Here is a 25,034-nt window from a genome sequence, read left to right on the forward strand (position 1 = left end):
CACCTAACTTAGTAACTGGGTTCGAACAACTTTGACCAAAATAATAGGGTTTCATCGATCAGTTTAAATAACCTGCACTTAATTAAAGTGCAATATGCAGATGTTGCAGTAACTGTAGAAAGATGAGGAGAACGTAGACCTATGATCAAGCAGTAATTGAAAAAAGCCGATGAACTAATTTACGAATGCCCGATACACTGATATTTTGATCAAGATAATGGACGGAGATGGGCCTAAACATACAAGCACCCCGGGAACAAAAAAAAGAAGATGTACCCCAGTAAAACATGAGTCGTCACTGATTTTAGCTTTCCTTTAACCAACTATTTTTCTCTTTGAAAGCACGGAGATACATAGCAAGGTTTTATTTTATTTTAAAATATGTATGTCATAATCAAACAAACTACTGCTGAAGTATAAAATCAAATGTAGTTCTGTACTCACCTATGAAAACAAATATCTGGTGGTGGGAGTACCGCAGCAGCATGGAAATGGACACAGTCTGAAAACGAAACAGTAGCGTTAGTTCGATACAGAACGTGCAATTTCTATGTTTACAAATACAAATTAGAAAACGTTTCACACAAGCATTGCCGTCGTTTACCAGTCCAACAAACTGCAAAGGCTTTTTCCAACAGCTACTTCCTATCGTCTGCTCCCAATTCAGATTCTGGATACAGTTAATGGGCGCGTACTTCCCGCATTTGAAAATATTTGTCCGTCAGATGCAAAAAAGTAGTAATATCACTAAAAGTGATAGCTCTATGAATGAAAACGAGATTTATAGACTCACTATCGCATCTCATTATTATGCCCACCTTTGCACATGACGCCTATCGCGTAAGCCCTGACATATGTAGAATGATATACTTACTGCCAAGCATCCTACTCTACAATAGTTTAACCTCGAGGGAAACACTTGTAGCTCCAGACGAGATTCACGTTAAGCTACAAGAAGCGCTTCTTTTCTCTACATTTGATATTACCCACAATATAACTTCATATATGTTCACCAAATTACATTTCACGTAACTACTTGTGGGGAAGTTTACCATTCAGAGTATTTTTTCCTTTTTTTAGCATTCATGCTGGTCCAACTTTACTTTTATTAGTTTTACGCATACAACGGAAATCTGGCTAATGAGAATAAGTCACTTTAGTTTGCTCAACATATACTGTACGAAGACAGCGCAAGAAAATTTTTTGCTGTATCAGTCTCAGAAATTTTTGTTACCTCAGGAAGAACATTTTCAATTCAAATTTTTGAAGGGGAGCCAATTTCGACCTTCACTGGAATTCAGCATGTAGAAAACAAACATAAAATTTGTATTTAATATAATGGTAAAGAGTACCAGAAGAGGTTTCATGATGAGCTAAAGGATGGACAAAAAAGGCAACTATCGTGGCCATAAAATAACAACAAGAAAAAGTAAAGTGCCGGGCTACAAATCCAAAGGTGCAGCATGAATAACTCAGTTTGTTGCAGGATTTTCTCTATAGCTTTCTCCCTCTGGTAACGAATTGTATATATGAAAAACATGAAACTACAGAATCGTCAATAATGTGACTGAGCCAATTCAGACACAGTTTTCACCCTATCTACACTTGCGTCATGAGGGACGATGATGATTTATAGCTCTCTTTACCCCTTCCCATGGAGGGCAATTGCCTTACGTATAAATGGCCGGCTGTTATCCAGTTGTTTGGAGACAGATAAGTGTGTTTATTTAGAAACCTTATCCCCATAATTTATTACCCAATATACAGTCCAATATGGTTACCACAATCAAACACGGTGCTTCCACAATGAAATTTTCACTCTGCAGCGGAGCGTGCAGTGATATGAAACTTCCTGGCAGATTAGAACTGTGTACCGGACGAAGATTCGAACTCGGGACCTTTGCCTTTCGCAGGCAAGTGCTCTATCATCTGAGCTAACCAAGCACGACTCACGCCCCGTCCTCGAATCTTTAATTTCGCCAGTACCTCCTCTCCTACCTTCCAAGCTTCACAGAATGTCTCCTGCGAAACTTGCAGAACTGGCACTCCTGGAAGAAAGGATATTGCGGAGACATATCCATATAAGTATATAGTTCTGGCAATACCGGCCATGACCTCCTTCTGTGCGGATGCACACACATTCCCCGAACTCTTACGGGACTTGGGAAGAATGTCTTCCACGAGTAATGAGTGTGCTGGGGGTGGGACACTACGAATGTAGTGTGTGGACATACAAGATAAGAATGTGGGTCTCGCGGGAGGCGTGCGCGAGATAGTCCCGGCAGTCGCGCTATCCTCTGTGCCCTCCGTAGCTCAGATGGATAGAGCGTCTGCCATGTAAGCAGGAGATCCCGGGTTCGAGTCACGGTCGGGGCACACATTTTCACCTGTCCCAGTTGATATGTATCAACGCCCATCAGCAACTGGAAGTGTTAATATAATTCTAATTTCACTCTAGGCGGCAGACATATCCATTTAAGTATATGTCTCCGCAGTATCCTTTCTTCCAGGAGTACTAGTTCTGCAAGGTTCGAAGAAGAGCTTCTGTGAAGTTTGGAAGGTACGAGACGAGGTACTGGCGGAATTAAAGCTGTGAGGACGGACGTGAGTTGTGCTAGGGTAGTTCAGTTGGTAGAGCACTTGCCCGCGAAAGGCAAAGGTCCCGAGTTCGAGTCTCGGTCCGGCGCACAGTTTTAATCTGTCAAGAAGTTTCATCTCGGTTCCTTCTAACGACATATGAACAGCTGCCGCTCCAACATAAAAACTCACTGCGGAGGTGCAAAAGAACTAACAGCTATCCTTCCTAGTTGCGTTGGTTACCAGGAATGGTGGAAAACCTGAGCGATAGCATCTACTGACAACCGCACACACAGACCGATACTTGCACAAACTTTCAAATCATCACTCGAGCAAAAAAATAAGAATGATTAATGCGCTTGTAACTCGTGCAAGACGAATATGTGAGCCGCTATATCTCTGGTACGATATGCAACACCTGGAATGCGTTCTGAGGAGCAAGGGGCACTCAATCCGGTGCATAAGAAGTGTCACGAAATCTAACACTCGGCAAAGTGACATGTCGGGTACAGTCTAACGACATACAACCCCAGGGTGATGGGTAGAATCGGCTGTATGCTTCGCAAATACGGCCTAAAGACTGTTTAGAAAACGATTAAGAAGATCAAAGGAGGTGTCACACTAGCAAAGGACAAAAGAGACCCACTCGCAACGTCGAAAATATACCGTCTACCATGTATACGTGGAAAAGTCTATTTTGAAATGACTGGACGATCCATCGACACCAAGTTTACCGAACAAACGATACTGCATGTTGGGACAGCTGGAGAAATCGGGCGTGGCGGAGCACTCGCTGTGTAAGAAGAACCACATGAACTTCGCTGTCGAGAAGAGCTACCACGCCCGCTTGTTCAAGGAAGTCATAAAATTTCACAAACATGAACATAGTTTCAACAACAAAAAAGGAAGCCTCGAAGTAAATGGATCCTATATTCCCGTGTTGCAGCAAACTTCCGTTGCAGTATAAAATCAGAACAGTACCATTAATTATTTTTATGGGATACTGATTTTATTACCGTCCAGAAAAACATCTTTGAACTGTAGAGGAGAGAAGACACTTTTTAGCTGGTCGCTCCTAGGATTTCGTTCCTCGTATGGTTTTACTCGATGTTCAGATTGTTCGTCCTCTGTCTTCACCTTCCTTTTGGCGCAGGCTTCCGAGCGAATGACACGCTTTCAGCCATTGTCCTGCCTTGATATTACACGCCTATTTCATTGTCTGTCAGGTCAGGAAGACAGGCATTTATATAAAAATTTTATCACTACAGCACCAACGGAAAGAAGTCATTAAAAAAACAACGTGAAAAAGACATTTTGTAATTCATTTGGTAGTTAGATGTGAAACGAATACACTTAACATTATTTTTAATTTCCTACGTTGAAGAAAGATATCCTATGTACTTATGATTGTGACGGTCCGCATATAACAACGCTGTGGGAGATAGACATTTAAAAAATTAACGTTGACTAATATTTATGTCGGCACAGCCACGTGTATAAAGAGAATCATACATCATCAGTGAAAGTAGTAACTTAATTCAGCATCTGTTTAGTAAGAATTGATATGAAGGACTAATGATCGTTCTTTTACACGGAAACACAAAGTCAGAAGATCAAATGATATTTCATTCATTTATTTAATAATTTCAATCCAAAAGTTATTTCACATATACAATATTTTCTATACGTCTGTTCACGCGGACGCTACCGCAGGTAGCATGGAGAGAAATACAGCGTTGATTACGTCAGGTAAAAGCCCTCAGACGCTGGCTAGACAGGTACATTATAATCTCCAGCCTGCCATCAGCAATGGAGGGTTGACCTTTGACAATGCCAGCCACTCGGCACTGTGAAACGTTAGGAAAGCTGTTAAACAAAAATTCGCCGAAGAGCCCGAGACGGAAGCCAACAGGCAATACGGCAAGAAGTGAACACGAAAACCTCAACAACTTTGTACATCTGATATATTAATTCAGAGGAAGAGATTTCTTTCAAAGTTGACACACGAAAATTACACTGCTGGCCACCGTAAATGCAACACCAAGAGAGACAAGAGGTAGCACAACAAAATTTATTTTGTAGATAACATGTTGACCAAGTATCAAATGATTACGTTTACAGACATCTGTGACACGTGGTTCCTGCCAGAATCAGTAGCCAGAGTAGCCACCATCGTTGGAGATCACCGCTGCCACACGTCTCGGCATTGAGTCAAAGAGACGTTGGATGTGTTCCTGGGGTACAGCAGCCCAAGCAGCTTCCACACGTTGCCAAAGATCATCTGGTGTGGCAGCTGGGGATGTAATCTGGGTCACTCGTTGAGCAACCATGGACCACATGTTTTCTATCGGCGAAAGATCCGGAGAGCGAGCCGGCCAGGGAAGCAATTCAATCTGGTTATTGACAAAGAACCTTTGGACAATGCGTGGCCGAGCCCTGAAGGTAAGGAAGGACAACTGGCTCCAGCACCTCGGATATGTAGCGCCGGCTATTTAAAGTACCGGCAATGCGTACTAGAGGCGTGCGAGAGTAATCACCAATACCGCCCCATACCATAATACCCGGTGCAAGACCAGTGTGGCGGTGCATAATGCAGCTGTCCAGCATCCTCTCTCCACGGTGTCTCCACACTCGAATCCGACCATCGTGGTGTTGCAGACAGAAGCGTGCCTCGTCAGTAAAGACAACGTCATTCCATTCTGCCGTCCACATCCGTCTGTCATCACACCATTGGCGACGGAGACGTCTGTGGTTCTGCGTCAGTGGTAGACGAAGCAATGGACGTCTTGCAGACAGACCATTCTGCTGTAAACGGCGTCGAATGGTATGCGCAGACACTGGATGATGCGTTACAGACGCAATGTGCTGTGCTATGGTTCGGGATGTCACTGAGCGATCCGTCACTGCCATGCGCACAATTTGCCTATCAGCACGTGCAGTGGTGCACCGAGGTGAATGCGATCGACCACGTCGGTCCGTCGTACCCTCCTGCATCCAACGGTCACATATCCGCATTACAGTTGTTTGGTTTCGTCCAACACGACTAGCGATTTCTCTGTATGATAATCCACAATCACGGTAAGCCACTATCCTTCCTCTGTCGAACTCGAATACTTGATCAAACGATGTTCGCTGTTGTCTACGAGGCATAACTGATCGTCTTGTGAAACAACCACAAGGTAAACACACGTGCCGAACGTACACTCGTCGAAATCGCCAAGCCTTAAATGGCGCTATGAGGTGGCGCCACAGGCGCGCGTGATGTGCGTCTGCGCTGAAATTCTAATCAGTTGCATATCTCATCGCTGCAAACCCATGGTGTAAATTTCACTTGATTCGGATGCTTCCTTCAGGGTGTTGCATTTACGGTGGCCAGCAGTGTATAAGACGTTTGTATGGGTGAGGTATCAAGTTAACAACCGAGAGCCATTAGAGGCGAAAACTCTGCTAGCTTATCATGCGAATTTCAAGAAAGTAGCTGTGGGGAAATCAATACAAGTGAAAAGCAAATAAATAATCTTTCAATTCAATGAGAGCAAAAAGGTACTACAGCTACCCAAGAGTCCATATTAAATTTGGTACAAAAATCAACAATGACACCATAAGCATAAAGAATAAGCTCATCGAAAAAAATCGCAACATCAGAAAATAATGTAGAGTAATAAAATTTACGGAGTACATTTGTCTAGGTAACATATGTAAGTGGTTAGCACTGCCGGGTCAGAGGTTAATGTCAGCACGAGATAAGCCGTTGTAAATGTGAAATCCTGGTGCATTAATAACCGGTGTAACCGCCAGAGTGCTGAACGCATGCATTCAAACGTGCATGCATTGTGCTGTACAGGCACCGGGTGCGAGTTCGTGGGATGGAGTTCCATGCCTGTTGCACTTTGTCAGTATAAGTGCAGTTAAAGTTCTTTGAGGCTGAAGCTAGAGTTGTCGTCCGACGATGTCTCATATGTGCTCGACTGGAGGCAGATCTGGGCACTGAGTAGGTCAAGGCAACACGTCAAGACATTGTTGAGCATGCAGGGTTACAACAGCGGTTTAGGGACGAGCGTTATCCTGTTGGAAAGCACCCCCTGGAATGCTGTTTATGAGTGGCAGCACAACAGGTCGAATCACCAGACTGACGTACGAATTTGCAACCAGGGTGCGTGGGATAACCACGACAGTGCTCCTGCTGTCATAAGAAATCGCGCCCCAGACCATAACTAGGTGTAGGTCCAGGGGTCCAGCACGTGAACAGGTTGGTTGCGGGCCCTCGACCAACCTGATTCTAACCAACACACGGCCATCACTGCCATTGAGGCAGAGTCAGCTTTCATAAGGAAACACAAAAGACCTCAGCCCTGCCCTTCAATGAGCCTTCGTTTGACACCACTTACTTAGGGTCAGTGGAATGCACGCTACGGGGCGTCTGGGTCGGAGCTGTCCTTAAAGAAACGGTTTTGTAACAGTTCGTTGTCTCATTATGGTGTCAGCTGGTGCTGAAATTGGTACTGCAGATGCATTATGACGTGCCGGAGCCATACACCGAACACAACAGTCTTCCCTCTCGGTGGCGCCACGTGGGCGTCAGGAGCCCGCCGGGTCTAGGGAGGCGGAGGGGAGGGGAGGGGAAGGGGGCGGGGGCAAACAGAGGTATCTGACCCGGGAGGCAATTTGAGGGGGGGGCGCCAAATTCATATTCTTGAAGGAAAAAAACATTGTTTAACAAAGCGCCTAGCATCCAGCATTGATCAATCGACTACTCATATTACACTCCTGGAAATTGAAATAAGAACACAGTGAATTCATTGTCCCAGGAAGGGGAAACTTTATTGACACATTCCTGGGGTCAGATACATCACATGATCACACTGACAGAACCACAGGCACGTAGACACAGGCAACAGAGCATGCACAATGTCGGCACTAGTACAGTGTATATCCACATTTCGCAGCAATGCAGGCTGCTATTCTCCCATGGAGACGATCGTAGAGATGCTGGATGTAGTCCTGTGGAACGGCTTACCATGCCATTTCCACCTGGCTCCTCAGTTGGACCAGCGTTCGTGCTGGACGTGCAGACCGCGTGAGACGACGCTTCATCCAGTCCCAAACATGCTCAATGGGGGACAGATCCGGAGATCTTGCTGGCCAGGGTAGTTGACTTACACCTTCTAGAGCACGTTGGGTGGCACGGGATACATGCGGACGTGCATTGTCCTGTTGGAACAGCAAGTTCCCTTGCCGGTCTAGGAATGGTAGAACGATGGGTTCGATGACGGTTTGGATGTACCGTGCACTATTCAGTGTCCCCTCGACGATCACCAGTGGTTTACGGCCAGTGTAGGAGATCGCTCCCCACACCATGATGCCGGGTGTTGGCCCTGTGTGCCTCGGTCGTATGCAGTCCTGATTGTGGCGTTCACCTGCACGGCGCCAAACACGCATACGACCATCATTGGCACCAAGGCAGAAGCGACTCTCATCGCTGAAGACGACACGTCTCCATTCGTCCCTCCATTCACGCCTGTCGCGACACCACTGGGGGCGGGCTGCACGATGTTGGGGCGTGAGCGGAAGACGGCCTAACGGTGTGCGGGACCGTAGCCCAGCTTCATGGAGACGGTTGCGAATGGTCCTCGCCGATACCCCAGGAGCAACAGTGTCCCTAATTTGCTGGGAAGTGGCGGTGCGGTCCCCTACGGCACTGCGTAGGATCCTACGGTCTTGGCGTGCATCCGTGCGTCGCTGCGGTCCGGTCCCAGGTCGACGGGCACGTGCACCTTCCGCCGACCACTGGCGACAACATCGATGTACTGTGGAGACCTCACGCCCCACGTGTCGAGCAATTCGGCGGTACGTCCACCCGGCCTCCCGCATGCCCACTATACGCCCTCGCTCAAAGTCCATCAACTGCACATACGGTTCACGTCCACGCTGTCGCGGCATGCTACCAGTGTTAAAGACTGCGATGGAGCTCCGTATGCAACGGCAAACTGGCTGAAACTGACGGCGGCGGTGCACAAATGCTGCGCAGCTAGCGCCATTCGACGGCCAACACCGCGGTTCCTGGTGTGTCCGCTGTGCCGTGCGTGTGATCATTGCTTGTACAGCCCTCTCGCAGTGTCCGGAGCAAGTATGGTGGGTCTGACACACCGGTGTCAATGTGTTCTTTTTTCCATTTCCAGGAGTGTATTTTCAACCGCATCTCTGTTGGTTTTTGAACACTTTTGAACACGTTCTAAGTTGACTTCTGAGCGAATCATAGCTGGCCGATGTGGCCGTGCGGTTCTAGGCGCTTCAGTTTGGAACCGCATGACCGCTACGGTCGCAGGTTCGAATCCTGCCTCGGGCATGGATGTTAGGTTAGTTAGGTTTAAGTAGTTCTAAGTTCTAGGGGACTGATGACCACAGATGTTAAGTCCCATAGTGCTCAGAGCCATCTGAGCCATTTTGAGCGAATCATAAGATGATATCTGATGCGTGCATAGTGTAGGTGATGTCTCTGCCACGGAAATCCACGTTGCATCTAGAAATAAACAAATTTCCCGCAGCCGAATCAACCCGAACAAGTGAATGCCAATCGGTGTTGGTTTATGTGGTTGATCGAGTGTGCGAATGATCGGCGTTGTAATAATCATTAGCGAAATCCATAGATTCAGACTACCAGAGTGGAAATAAACGACTAGCAGGAATAACATGTGCGAAACATTACATTATCTTCTCGGTGTATCCAAGAAAACAAAATTTTGACGGAAAATTTTTGCCAGATCGCTACACTTGTTGTACTGTCCCTTGTTAATAGCAGCTTAAGTTCTAGTCTCGGAATAACGCGGAAAAAGCATTGTACGAAAACTTAATATAACTTGTCTCTTGTCTTTACAGGTTTTGTTTCCTATATTTAATTTTTTGCCACACAAAAGGAAGAGTTATTGGCAAATAGGCAACAAATTTCCTGAAGAGTTCTTATTCTCCCGGTCACAAATAATTCCACCCATTATTTACTGTGAGTTTTTTTAAAGGGGGGGGGGAGGGTGTGAAACCGGCCGACTGGGAGAAGGAGAGGCCCCACAGGACATTTTAATTTCCACTGTACTGAATGTAGGTTTGATGGTTTCCATTACAAAATATCCACGTTTGAATTCCACAGAGCGAAATACAGTGACATGCGATGGAAAAATGCTGTGAGAAGATGCGTGGCACTGCAATTTGGGTACACTCAAGGCCAAGTAACTTAAGTTTCCTCGAACATGTATGTTTCATATAGCAAACTATTCAGGAAAGTGTGCGCTACAAAATGAACATATTTTTGAATTTTTTTTTTTTTTAATTTTGACGTCCTGTCTCAAACGCCAGAGGGGGGTGGAGGGCGCCACTATGAAGTTCTTACCCCATTTCCGAAATATCATAGATCCGGAGCTGGGAGCCTGGTATTCTTTCGACTGTACATTCTGGTGACCATAGCTGCCAGCAATCATGTACAGTGGCTACATTCTTGGCCAAGTCATTCTGTAATATCGCAGAAGGAACATCCAGCTTCTCGTAGGTCTAATACAAGACCTCGTTCAAACTCAGCGGAGTGTTGATAACCGTGTCTTTGTCGCTTTAGAGGAATTCTTGACAAACGTCAACTCACCATGCCCAACATAACTAACGTTCACGACCGTCACAACGTGTATTTAAAGCAAACCTGATTTGCATCCTCATAGTGGCACTACTAGCGCCACTCTTGTGCGACTGGCGTTAAATCTGAACAGACATCATCCTTCAGATGCACAAACACGATTACCGACTTTCGTTTATGTAGCGCAGCTCCTTCTTGATGTTGTGACTTTTTTCTGTCATTGTATTAATATATGACAAATTATTATTCGAAAAACCTGATTAGACATGCTTTGAAATCAAATCGAAGGCCAAACGATTCTTCCGATACAGACAGAATGGCGAGATCCCAAGAACCATTGAGTAAGCTTGACAATTTTATGTGTCTGTTGACTAACTCTGTAGCCTCCAGTTTTTCCATTATTTCTTATTTTTATAAAATTTTATTTCGATATTTTAATCGCTAACTCTGGGCACCATCGTCAGACCCTCCTACGCAAAATGAAATAAAGGCTCCAGACGTAGCGCAGAAATTCTCCGTTATTGCACAAGATTAAGACCTCACTGTTTCTAGAGCGAAAACAAACGCAATGGCATTCCCTGGCGAGGAACCAGTTCGATCAAAATTCGTACCCGCATTTTATTAACTTCAGTTTGTGAAGTCTCCTATTTTCTAAATCTGAGACGTAAAAACAAATTTTGGAGATATCAAGTACGTGGCGTATCACCAGAAATTTTAAAAAAAAGTAAGCACTGAAACAATTATGAAATTCTGCAAAACAGTAATCAAGCAGGCACTGCAATACGCCAGTGAGACCAAGACGACAAAGAAAAAGAAGAAACAAGATACACATTCGAGATGGGATTCGTAAGGAGAGTTCTAGGTATAATACGACACGGCTGGCACAAATGAAGATATCAGAAGACAACTCCATACAACTGCATTTAATGACATAATGAATTATAGAGAAAATGTTTGCTACATTGAGATGTATGAAAAATTACAGATTTGCATAGAACTTAATGATCTAGAAACCTTAGAGAAACTAAGTGGGGAGACAGAGATTTCACTTGGTGGAACACGTCTAAGACCTATTCCATGACATCATCATGATAAGTCTATTCAGAAGTGTGCGGAAAATCACAAGTAAAGCTACCTTCGTGGGACGTCCACGAAAACTACGTGAATGTCCTCTCCTTTGCTCCTTCACTCATCCCCATTCTGATATGATTATACGACAAACTACATCCTTCGTCTACTACTCCTACACTTCCAATATCAGTTATTGTGTCGAATTCAGTTAATCGCTGTATTCACTCCCCGTTTCTTGCATAGTCTTTTCATACGTATGACTTCAGAAACCTGATTTTTAGTCCGAAATCCATATTCAACACTAGCATTTCGATTCTTGTGTTACAGAACAGAATATGAAAATCTAGCTAATGTTTAATCCCAAACGCTAGAAAATTTTAAATGAACTAAGATCCCGCCGTTGGCACAGAAGTGACTTCCTGGTAACCACAAGCTACCTATTTCTACTGAAAGTACAAATTATCGTAACCAGTCACATTTATCACATTACACTTTCCCCTGTGCGTTTCAGAGGAGTATACCTTTATCATCAGGTGGAGTGGGATTGCTGTACGTACAAGTGTTATGTAACTTGCGTTCTTTGGCAGCAGACGAAACTATTTTAGTACAAAGGGCATACGCTTTAGGTATTAGCTTCTAATACGGCAGCTTTGGGTAGTTTAATGTGCAGCATTTGATTTAAATAAGAGTGCCGCAAACTGTGAGCACTAACACTATGTGGTAAAAACATCTACATAACTTTGAGCTCGCTCTGGCAGTACGCAGGTTACTCAAAAGTCGCACATTACAATACTTTCGCGCCCTATTAATGGACATAAATACACCTGATGATGGGACGTAATCTTCCGAACCGTGTAGTGGCAAGTGCAACGGAACAGATACGGGCAGTTCAACGATTTGTACATTTCATTGATGTTCATGAACTTCACGGACAGGCCTTGCCTAAAAATGAAAAAAAAAAAAAAAAAAAAAAAAAAACACCTAAGCTAACTCTTTATGTGTTAGGATCGATCGAGCACGAAAGCCTATCCCTCCGGTCAACATACTGAATCGCTGGGTTGCGCGGCAACGCTTGTGAAATCAAACATTTACTGCCAAATTCATCAACGCGTCTATCGGCCGCTGCGGGGTGGGGGAGTGCCGATCTAGAGCGCGAGTGGATAGGGTATGAGTGGTGCAAGCTAGATTACACGGCTCCGGCTCCCACTCTCCCAGACTGCCTTTATGACGTTGCCAAAAATAAACAGACGCCGTAAACGTGCACACGTCGGAGGAGGTGTGGCGGTTGTACAGGGTAAGAGCGAGAGGGGTAGGGTGGAAAAGCGAGCAGGGGAGGGCGATGGAGCACTGTGAGTGGCCTAAGTATGGGAGCGAGGAAGAGGGCGGATGGGGGGGGGGGGGTGGAGGGGAGCGAGGTGGAGAACGAAGGCTCGGCATCAGCGGCGTATTCATCTTGCTCGTATGCGGGGCGGGCACTGCGCAGCTGATGGCCTAATTAACCCCGGCTGCGCTGGGTTGGAGCAGAGGGAGGAAAGGGAAAGAGGGGGAGGGGGGAAGGGGAAGGCAGACACTGTACACCGACTGCGGCAGGCGCCGTATCAACTACTGTACCGCTCACGCCGCCGGCACAATGTATCAAAATTGTGATTATAGGAGTCTGCGGACGGTAATCACACGTCAGTCGGAGCCGGCGCCGGGGTCGGAACCAACGTCATCAGGCGCCTATTGACTGTGGCGCCGGCGCCGGCGCGACGCGACGCGACGCCATGCGCGGGGCCGGCAATCCGTCAGGCTCGCATGGCCGCAGCCGGGGGTTCCCCGGGGACGTAATTGTGCACAACACGACTCCCTGCCCGACCGCCGCGCCCACTGCTTCCCGAGCGGCCGCTGCCAGCTACACACCTGCGGCGCAGCTCTGCTATGACGTCGACGGCAGCCTGTTTGACAATGCCTCTGGCACAACGTAGTTGCAGTTCCCGTCAGCTCAGCAATACTGAGAGATGTAAAGTGCTATATTATGACAACAGAATGTCATATGGCCAAAAATTTAATTCCAGACACTTGTTACACCGGGGCTTTTCAAAATGAATATCTTGGTTTTCAACTTAACAATTGTAAGTAATACATCAAATGAAAAAGCAACCCTAACAGTTTTTCTCACAAGTGTTCAGTGTGAGCACCATTCGTCACACAGCACACATCGAGTTGATAGGCGAGCTCTTCCCAAACTGTGATCAGTGTGCCTGGAGTAATTAACAACTGCCTCGGTTTCTCTAATCAGGCAGATCAGTTATGCCATATAGGAGGTGCACCATTTTGCTGCCAAATAAAGTTATGTCGTTCAGCTTCTTCCTATTAAGAAAAGAGCCACATTTCTAGCGTATCAACATAAGAAACGTCAGTTACAGTTACTTCGAGAGAAAGAATGGTCCATAAGCTTTCCGCCGGCATATGGCACAGGAAAAACATTCAATTTAGGGGAGTCTCGTTGCAACTGTGCCATCTCGTAGGCATTTGCTGACCCCCAAACGCTCATGTCTGTTCATATTCCCACTTCGCTGAAATGTCAATTCATCACTGAAGACGAAACGATTCTGAAAATCTTTGTCGTCATGAAGCAACATTTCGTTTGCAAACCTTTGTCTGCGGGCTTAAGAGCTTGCAACAACTGCAGACAATGAAGCGTAGTTGTAGGTGTCTTCTTCAACATCTCCACACAGTCACTGGAATTGCTTAATTCACGACTAGCCATCAGAACGTGTGAAAACGCACTCACTCGTTCAACACATTCTTCACTCTTGTTCGTCCCGTATTCTTTCCTTTGCAAGCAAAGCTCGTATCTTCAACTGATGATTCCACCTACGCATCATCACTTGGAGGATTACAATGGAAATTAATGCTGAACGGACGATGCTCTGTGACAACAGATTCAGTCGCCATATTTGCTACTAGCGCTTTCTAACGGAAGACACAGGAATGCGCACGGGTTTACGAGCAGAACTGAATTGCTCTTTCATTTGCTGCATTATTTACAACTGTTGAATGCAAGAAGGGGGCTGAGATTGCTTATGTGAAAAGACGAACAACAGAAGAGTGTGTGTCCAGTTACCATTGTTCACTTATTTATCGTGTTTGTGAAAAGATCCCATGTAATGTTTTCTGCATTACACCTCGCAATGAACAATGAAATGAGCGTATAGCATCGTTGGCCGGGAGGCCCCATCCGGGTGCTCATTAGGGCTGATTTTATTTAAAGTACACTTAGAAGAAGTTTTGCAAAATTGGAAAAAAAACTGTGCACTTAACTATCTGCCAATGAAAAGGTCCTGATAGAGGGAGACAAAGACAACTGCACTTACAAGTCCAGGAAACTGCGTAGAGAATACTTAAAATGCTGCCTGAAAAACACAAAAAGATGAAGTATGTGGTAATGGGTGAAGGTGACTGAGGATTCTGAAACTTTAGTATTGTCTGTATCTTAAAATACTAGGGCAGCATTTTTACAACAAATGGAAGAAGCACACACAAAATTAAATAAAATTGGGCAATGAAAAAGAATAATTGGCTGACTTAAGTCCTTGTTATGGAGTGATGAAATGACAAAGAGAGCAAAAGTATTGTTGTAGAAGCCAATCTCCCAGGCTCTCAACATTAACTCTAAAAGCTGCAAATAAAATGTACACAATAATAAATGCCCATGCCCTGACAAATGATAAAAATAATAAAAAAGAACACAGAGAAGAGGTAGAAAAATTTTGGGAGCTCTTAGATCAAACGACGAATAACATTAATAAAAATCACATCAAAATTTTAATTGGAAACTTGAATGCCCAGTTAGGAAGGGAAAAGAGATATAGAGACATAATAGGGAAATGGACAGCACAAAGAAGAACAAACAAAAATGGCATAAGACTAGTGGAATTTTGCAGAAACCATGACATGATCTCAAAGTCGACGTATTTTAAGAGAAGACCAAGTAAACTAAAAACTTGGAAACATCCAGACTGGAAAAAAGGAGAATGGCAACTGGACCATGCCTGCATGGATAAGAATTACCACAAGGAAATTTACAATGTGAAAGTACTGAGAGGGACAGATACCGGATCAGATCATTACATGATAAAAATTAAAATTAAATTAACCCCATTAGCAAAGAAAAAATCCCACCAGAAGAAGAAGAGAACCTATGACCCTCATAAACTGATACAAAATGAGGATTATGAAGCACAAACCAGGGATATAAAAATAACAGATGATCTGGAAGAAATAATTCCCAAATTGAAACAAATAGCTGAACAAGTTGCCCCTATAAATCCAAGGAAAAAACACCAGTGGTGGAACGATGAATGTGATGAAGCAGTGTTGGATCAACACCAAGCCTGGTTAAGGCATCAAAATGAAAAAACAGAAAAATCATATTTGGAACTCACAAAACAAAGGAAGACAACACAAAAAATAATAAGGAGAGTTAAACGTCAGTACCAAAAAGATATACTTCTAATGATAGAAACAAATAATGAAAAAACAAACTCAAGAGACTATTACAAAATATTTGGCAGACAATTAAAAAGATATGATCCTCCAACATTAATGTTAAAAGATAAAGATAATAACCTAGCCCATAGCAATAGTAAAAATACAAAAATTCTAGCAGAAACATTTAACAAGTTACTAAATTGTGAAGATCCCCCAGAACTTCTTCAGATAAACACAGAAACCCCAATTAAAACACCAGCAGAAAATATAAATCCACCTACAATTAATGAGGTCTACAGAGCTTTGAAAGAACTCAAAAACTACAAAGCAAGTCGAGAAGATCAAACGTTTGCGGAACTTTGGAAATATGCAGCAGAACCAGTAAAGATAGCATTACACCAATGCATAGTAAAAATCTGGAATGAAGAGAAATTACCAGAAAATTGGACTACTGCTATAATACATCCATTACATAAGAAAGGAGAAAAATCAAATCCAGACAACTATAGAGGAATTTCCCTTTTGGACTGCACGTATAAGATCATGTCAAGAATACTATACAACCGCTGTAAAGATCAACTAGAACTGGAACTGGGAGAACATCAAGGAGGATTTAGATCCTGGAGAAGCTGCCCAGAACAGATAATCACCTTGAAGTTAGTTATGGATGTCTACAAAAGAAGGCAAAAACAACTAGTCATAACCTTTGTAGGTTTCAAAAAGGCGTATGATTGCATCCATAGATCTTCAATGATGAAAATATTAAGGAATTTTGGACTTCATCCTAAATTAATAAAAATGATACAGTTAACCTTAACAAACACCAAATCCAAAGTAAAATTTAGAGGAGAAATATCTGAACCATTTACGATTAAAACAGGGTTGAGACAGGGAGATTGTTTATCACCATTGCTATTCAATTGTGCTCTTGAATATGTAATGAGAGAATGGTACAAGGAAAATCCTATGAATATTAAAATTGGAACTAAGAAAGATAACATAAACCTAAATTGCTTGGGATTTGCTGATGACCTAGCATTACTAGCTAATAATATTCAGGAAGCCACGAAACAAATAACAAGCTTACAAAATATAGCACAAAAATTAGGACTCCAGATATCATTTGAAAAGACTGAAATAATGGTAACGGATCCACTTGTAATAGATCACATCACAGTGAACAATAGGGAAATTAAAATAGTGAAACAATTTAAATACCTGGGTGAAATTATAACACATAAATTGGACGAGAAACCTGCATGGCGAGCAAGAACTAATAAAATGATAAAAGCTCAAAAACTAACATGGTCTACGTACAATAAAAAATGTCTATCAATTAAAACAAAATTAAAACATTACAAGACGGTGGTTCAACCAGAGGTTACATACGGAAGTGAAACTCTTTTTAAAGTCACCCAGAAAAACAGAATTGACAAAATTTTAAAAGTAGAGAGAAGAATTGCTAGAACATGCATAAATAAGAAATATCAAAAAGCTGGGCAATGGCGGATAGTTCCAAATGAAGTGGTATACAGAGAACTGGAGCCCATCACTGATACTATACGAAAGAAAAGGATCTCTTTTTGTGGTCACATTCTGAGGACACCAGAAACCAGATTATCAAGGAAAATTATTGAGAAACTCTGGAATTTGAAACAACAAGGAGGATGGCTTAAGGAAATAAGAGAGGATATGGAAGAACTGGAAATAACTCTGGATGATTTGCAGAACAAAATGCCAAATTTAAAGAAGTTGAGGGACACAGAAATAAGATTTAAATCAAAAATTGACAAACGACATACAATGAAAAGGGTATTTACAGATAAGGAACGACGAAAAGCATCGGAACGAATGAAGAGATACTGGGCCACTCGGAAGGGGAAAATACCAAAGAAGAGGACCAGAAATGATTGACTGAAGTGGTCCAATGAGGCCGTAAAAGCAGAAGAAGAAGAAGAAGAAGCCAATTGTAGGGACTGTCACCACACACAGCACTGAAATATGGGAGTTAACCAAACAGGAGAAAAATAAACTCATCCCCTTCAAGATGGATTTCTGGAAAAGGAGTTGTCACACCTCCAGACTGGGAAACTTCAGAAGTGACAGAATATGGGAAATTATAGGCGAAAAAAGACACTGTTCTCGATGCCATAGGTGGCAAACTATTAACTTCATGCATCCAGCTCCAATGAATGGATGATAAGTGAAGGCCAAATAGATTCTGTGAACAGACACCAGCTTCGTGAAGAAAACAAGAAAATGTGGAAGACCACCTAGAAGATGGATGCAAGATGTCAAACATGTGATAAATTCTAGGGACCTTCAGGAAGAAGAATGGACAGATAGGAAACTACATAAGCTGATAAGCCAAATGTGACAACCGTCATAAAAAAGCCGCACACAAAGGGTGAATCGCCTAAAACTTGCACCGTAGATATTGTGGATATGGACAGTACTACTGATGTGCAGTTTCCACAGAATGGATTGGAAGTCAGGGATTTATACTGTTAGCCAATCAACAGATTGTGATAATACTTAGAAAGAGTATTTTTGTGCAAACATACACTTTTTTAAATGGAAAAGTGCCTTTTGACAAACTACAAGTTGGGTAAATTAGAATGTCAATAATATTTATTTCAGGACTCTAGTACAAGTCGTTTACACGATAACCCACACCGACACTTGTGCGACACCTGTTGTAGCACACACTAAGGAACAACACACAAGTGCATACACAAGTTACGTGGATTCTGACCAGGAACAAGGCAACTCACCATCACAGGTTATGTTCAGAAGGATCACTGGCAGCAGTAATACAGACTTCCAGCCTGGTATAACAACTGCTCCACACTTGCTAGCATTTCAGCAGAGAGGTCCAAGCAGGTTGCAGTAATATGTCATTGGATATCATCAGGTGTAGTTGGTACATCTTTGTAGACAGTCTCTTTCAGCTTTCACCACAGCATTCATGGAATGTGGTCTGTTAGGAGGCTGCAATACTTCTGTGCCTTGAGTGTTCCATCTGCGAGAAACGGACCTATGAGCTGATGGTTCACTATCCCACACCATATGTCTACACTCCCTGGACTCTGGTGTTCCACCTGATGAAGCCAACAGGGGTTGTCAACAGAACAATAGTGGATGTTTCGTCAGTTTACCTGGCCAAGACTGACAATTGTGGCTTCATCACTAAAAAGATACATCAGGAATATTCTGTTTAATGCCATATACAAAAGTTAACACTATTCTCATTATTGTTTGCAGGCAGCTCTTCATAAAGAGAGATGTGATAGGGATCAAACTTACGTCGATGGAGACTGCATAGAACAGTTGCCCGACTCATACCATTTCTTTGTGCGATTTCACAGTAGCTAATGTGTGTATCAACTGCAACAGCAGCAAGAAAATCAATTTCTCCTTCTTCTGTTGTCACTTGTCTCCTCCTGTTACATTGTCTAGTGTTACCCTACCACTTTGACATAACTGGTTGAAGAGGTAGATAAGTAATTCCTGGGATGGTTGACATCTATTTGGCTTATCTTGCCGCATACACCATACAATAATGAACTGCATTCCTCCCACTCTCTCCACACACCACAAGCATGTCTGCTTTTACTGCACTAGTAAATCCCATAGTCCACTCACTACCAACTGCTTCGACTGTCACACACTAACTGACCAGCAGGTCGCAATGCACTCGAGGGACACACAAGCACACTGTAAGCAAACGTAACAATACCGTACGTAGCCACTATGCAGGTTGAATGACACAAAAAAATACTGGGTGTGGGAACTGTCCCAAATACGATACCTCATAAACGACTCACACTAGATACTGCAAAAAACAGCACTGACCTTCAAAATTTCCTCTACTTTTAGTTCATTAATGTGAATGGGTTTTTCTCTATTTAAAAAGTGTATTTTTGCAAGAAAAATACACTTCCTTAGTATTATTACAATCTGTTTATTGGCTAACAATACGAAACCCTAACTACCAATCCATTCTGTGAAAATTGAACTTGTCTAGCACTTTCCATTTCCTCAATATTTGCGGTGCAAGTTTTAGGTGATACACCCTGTACGTATTGAGATTACAGCGCACGAAAACTAAGTCCTGAAAATTGCAAGGAATTCTAGGACTTACAAGCTATGTTTTACACAGGATACTTTTCAACTGGTGGTGTGCTGGCCTGCACATCTAGAAAAAACAATAGCCTGACCGGTCAGCACTTTCACAGGCTAGCCCCATGTAATGTCAACAACAAATCTGAGGCGTTTCATGAATCCACATGCAAGACCTGTAATCCACAGAAAATAGAGTAAGGAAAGACAGAAAGTGAAAGACCCTCCACTAACAGAAGGAAATAACAGAAAACTGACTTCCCAAATGTCAGCAGAAATGGCTGAAACAAACCACATTGGCCTCGGTAACACGCTCATATTTCAGCAGTTTGCAGACAAGTATTCAAAACTGCATGCTTAGTGAAATATTGATAATTATGAGAGCACACCTTGATTTATGTTCTGTATATTACGACATTATCAAAGGTGTGAGAGCTTGTTCTTATCACAGTTCTTAAATTAACTTCATGACACATTTACCTCTCAAATTTTTGGGTTTACACTTTTCAAAGGCTGTATTTTTCTGAATTGCAATTTCTTGGATGTTATACTAAAGAAGGTACTGTTCACTGGCATAAACAAGTTATTATTATTACATTAAAACATTTGATGGTAATTAAACAATTTATCACAGTTCATAGGTGTATTATGAGTTAATAGTGTCCAGGGGGACTATTTCAGCAATGAGGCACATCGCCAGCATCAGGGGTGTGGTTCAACAGCACACCTGGTGATGTCAGCATATCTGATAACCAAAATATTCTTACTGGCCACTATGAACTGGCAGTATGCCCATGACTGTTCAATCAAGTAATACATCAGGGTAAACTGAAGAATCACATAAAGAACTTATTAGTGATTGATTTTGGGGGAGGTGGCCAAACAGTAAGATGATAATTATTATCATCAATATTGTTGTTGTTGTTATAAAACTGCACACATTTAAGGCAGAAGATTATATTTGGGGGTTGGGGGAAAGGGACTAGAGACAGTAAGTGACAAACTGCAATCCTCATCACCAGACCCAAACCCTGGGATCTGAGCCTGCTTGCAAGGAATTAGTATGTGTTACATAAGAGCCATTGCACTTAAGATATGTTGTTATCTGACAAAATATAATTAATATTGCTTTGTTTTGGTTAACATGGACCCTATGTTACGTGATGAGAATTTGGGGGCAGTCATATTTCTTCTGTAAATAGAAAGTCAATGCTCAACAGGCTTTAAAAGGAAAAATGGAAATAACTGTAAGGATAATCAATTATGTAAAATTAACTTATGTGAAACAAACAACAATATATAAATAATCAACTGCCAGAACAGTTACAAATAATCAAATGTAATTAATCAGCTAGCCCCAGTCCAGATCGAGCTTATGTTGAACATCCACATAAAACAAGTTGTAGAAAAGGCTGAAGATTCACTGGTAGAATCTTATAGAACTATAATTCATCCATGAAGATGGTAACTCACAAAACCCTCATTCAGCCAATTACTGAATACTGCCCTTTAGTCTGACATGCTTAACAGATAGGATTATTAGAGGAGATAAAAAAGATCAAAAGAAGGGCTGTGCACTTTAACAGATTCATTTGGTTAGTATGAGAATGCCTTGAAAATGCTCACAACATTCCAATGATATACTACATCTAGATCTTCATAAATACTCTGCAAACTGCTGTGAAGTGCATGGCAGAAGATACTTATCATGGTACCATATGGGATGTTTCAATCAAGTATGGAATTTGTGAAGAAGGAGGGCTTAAGTGCCTCTGTGCAAACTATAATTAGTGTGATTTTGTCTTCACGGTCCCTACAGGAACAATATATAAGAGGCTGAAGAACCTGTCTATAGATTCTTCACATACTGTTGATTCTTGAAACTTTGTAAGTAGAGTTCTGTGGGTTAATTAGTGTGTTTGTTTTCAAGTATCTGCCAACCCAGGTTTCTTCAAGACTTCCATGAAGCTCTCCCATGAGACAAACAAACCTGTGACTACTCATGCTGCCCTTCTTTATATAAATTTGATAGCCCCATTAGTCCTAATTAGTTTGAGTCCCACAATTTGAGTAATATTCTAAAATGGGATGCATGAGTGATTCAAAACTAGTCACCTTTGTACCCAGACTTATTTTTCCCAGTACCGTGCCAATGAACCCTAGCCTGCCACTTGCCTTACCTATGACTAAGTCTATGGGGTCATTCCATTTTGTATCCCTACAAAATGTTTAAGCTACACTTGTATGAAATGACTGGTTCTAATTGTAAATCGCAGATATTGTAGTCAGAGGATAGTACTTTTCTCTCTTTTGGTGGAGTGAATAATTTTACATTTCTTTGCATTTAAATCAAGTAGCCAATCACTGCAACACTTTTAAATCTTCTCAAAAATATGATGTAACATTCTACAACTTTTTTCATACGGTACATCATTAAAGATAACTGCATTCCCTGCAAAAAGTCTGAGGTTACTATTAATATATTTTCAGGAGGCTATGTCCAGAATCTCTTATATATTCCGAAAATTTCATGATTACAGCTTTGAGCCAGTTTTGGCCAGCTGACCATCGTCATGTTCTTAAAATCATTTACAGCATCAGATAATAAAATCATGAATTTGTCACTGTTGTCACGTCTTAATAGAAATTACATCATCAAGATATATTGTGCTAGGCAGTGTACTCTTTCATGTTACATCAGCAACCTGTGTTAACACTGTCTGACAGTGACAGATTAACAGTTTTATTATCTGACTTCAATGATTTTATATTTGCCTATTATGATGATGTAAATGCTTTAAAGAATTTCTTGATGATCAGTCAACTGAAACTGGTTGTTTAAATGAATATTTTATCAGCAGCTCAAGGCAGCAATCATGACATTTTTCAAAGTTGCTATTAACATTGCTTGTCATGTCGTTAATACACAACATGAACTATAGTGACCCCGGCACACTTTCCTCAGCTACACTTGGCATTCCTTTTACAACTATCAATGACTCTCCATCCAAGATAACACTATTTACTGCCTATCAAGAAATCCTCAACCCAATCACAAGTTTTGTTCAATACCACATACAGCTGTATTCTTATTAATAAATGCTGGTGTGGTACCAAGTGAAATGCTTTCCCAGAAGTTGAAAAATGCTGCATCCACCTGACCACCTACATCCATGCCTTTCAGGATGTCATGTGCGAAAAGCACGGAGGAGGTCATTCTCTTGTTATCTTATCCCTTATCATTATCATTATCTTTGAGCTCATGATGTGTTCTAAGATTCTTCAACACATGGATAACAATGAGATTGGATGGTTGTTTTGTGGATCTCATGTGTAGACATGTGAATCATCCTTTTATCGAATTACTGGGCACAGTTTTTTGTTCGATGTATCTAAGGCAGATTGTGATTCAAACAGGAACTACCACGGCTACAAATTTTGTGTAAAATGTGACAAGGATCTCACTGGCCCTGGAGCCTTGTTTAATTTGAGCAAGCTGTTGTCAATGCCACTGACACTATTATCTATTTATGAAATAATTTTTACTGCTTCACTCACTACTTTTTATTAGTATTTATTAGCATGAAATGTTTTGGCAGTATGCTACAATTATCGACTGCATTACATTTACGTGTACATTAATCTGGAGTGTGATGAGAATTGTTTGGTGGGTGAGCCAGTAGGATTATGTACCAAAACTAACCATGTACAAGAAGACCAACATACTTCAACGTATACCTTAAGTAAATTTGTATGTTTGAGCTGTTTAACCAAATTCATTACATGTATTTTTTATGGAAATTTATTTTCCTGGCACACAGAGGAGAGTAATAAACACAACATCACTTAAGACATTCACATTCAAAATGTTTTCATTTGAAAGGCTATTAAGTGCTAAAAATTTATTTCAATTGCTAAGATATAATCGTTTTTATAGAAGCATATTTATGTCATGCCACATATTAAATATTAACAATTATTTGGTATTCCCTGGTTATTCAAGAATGTTCAGACAATATTTTTTTAGTTATCTCTTCCTGGTAGTAAAGTCCATCTCCATAGTTCAGTGGCCAGTGTATTTGGTTGCTATGCCAAGGACCCAAGTTTGATTCCCAGTACTGCCATGACTAGAACAGGGTGCACTCAGTTTTGAGATACCAACCGAGGAGTTACTTGAGCCATCAGTAGTGGATCCAAGATCAAGAAGGCAACAATTGCTGGGAGATCAGTATGATAACATAGCAAGCTTGCAATGATTGCACCTCTGATGATTAATACTTTTCTTCCCAGTAATTATGCTAAGTATCAAACTGTTATGTGTACCTTACATATGGTAACTAAATTCTTGAAAAGCGGAATTAGACTTTGCTCCAACTGAATTTATTACTCAGTACTTTACTTTCATTGTGCTGAGCCCAACACTATAATTAGTTTTCACTTAAGATTTATAAATCAGAAAATGTTGTTGATTGAACATCTTACATACGAATTTGTCATCATCATGTGAGCTAATACGCATTTGTAAAAGTAGCAAACCCATTCCAACTACAAAGCATCATTTTATTTTGCATGGAACTAATTAACTTATGAGATAATTACCATTGGAAAATCCATACCATCATAATTTCTATTGCCAATTTTGCCTTTGTATTTGATAGGTTCTGTACTTTTACAGCCCATCCTGAATAACAATATTTTAGTTAGCTGTTTCTTAAATGATTGTAATTTCTGAAGTAACAATTTGTTCATACAGCAATTTTTGTCAAATGTCATTCACAGTCATGCAGCATGAGCCCAGTCCCTGTCAAAAAGAATGTAACAACACTTAAGCTGCCAGCTTTTGTTTATGTTACAGCCATGTTCAATTTGTCCAAGGAAATATGTACACCTGCACCCACAAAAAGTAAGTACTGTTGATGCGTAATAACTTTAAAGTGATTTTCCTAATTCAAGTTAATGAATATTTTGCCTGGATTGTGTCACGATTGGTAGGAGGCATTGATTATCATTGTCATGTGAATGAGGTATTGCTGAATATTGTTACTCTCAACCAGTGAACTAAAGTAAACCATTGCATGTAATTTCACCCAATAGTTTTCTGCGACACAATACTGCCTGTGAACTGTGACATTTTGTGTAAATATGGAAAGCGTTTTCTGCCACACTTAATTAC

General features: G+C 41.7%; 1 protein-coding gene across 6 annotated transcripts in view; it reads right to left on the bottom strand.

Annotated features, from left to right (window-relative positions):
- Positions 1 to 25,034, bottom strand: part of LOC124799274 (membralin) — a 520,037-nt gene that overhangs the window by 301,561 nt on the left and 193,442 nt on the right. For all 6 annotated transcript variants that reach the window (XM_047262841.1, XM_047262842.1, XM_047262843.1 and 3 more), the window contains one exon: positions 445 to 502. In XM_047262841.1, the coding sequence (XP_047118797.1) occupies positions 445 to 502 (58 nt within the window). The remainder of the gene's footprint in view (positions 1 to 444; positions 503 to 25,034) is intronic.

Source organism: Schistocerca piceifrons, chromosome 5 (genome assembly GCF_021461385.2).
Source record: "Schistocerca piceifrons isolate TAMUIC-IGC-003096 chromosome 5, iqSchPice1.1, whole genome shotgun sequence".
In the NCBI taxonomy this organism is placed as follows: domain Eukaryota; kingdom Metazoa; phylum Arthropoda; class Insecta; order Orthoptera; family Acrididae; genus Schistocerca; species Schistocerca piceifrons.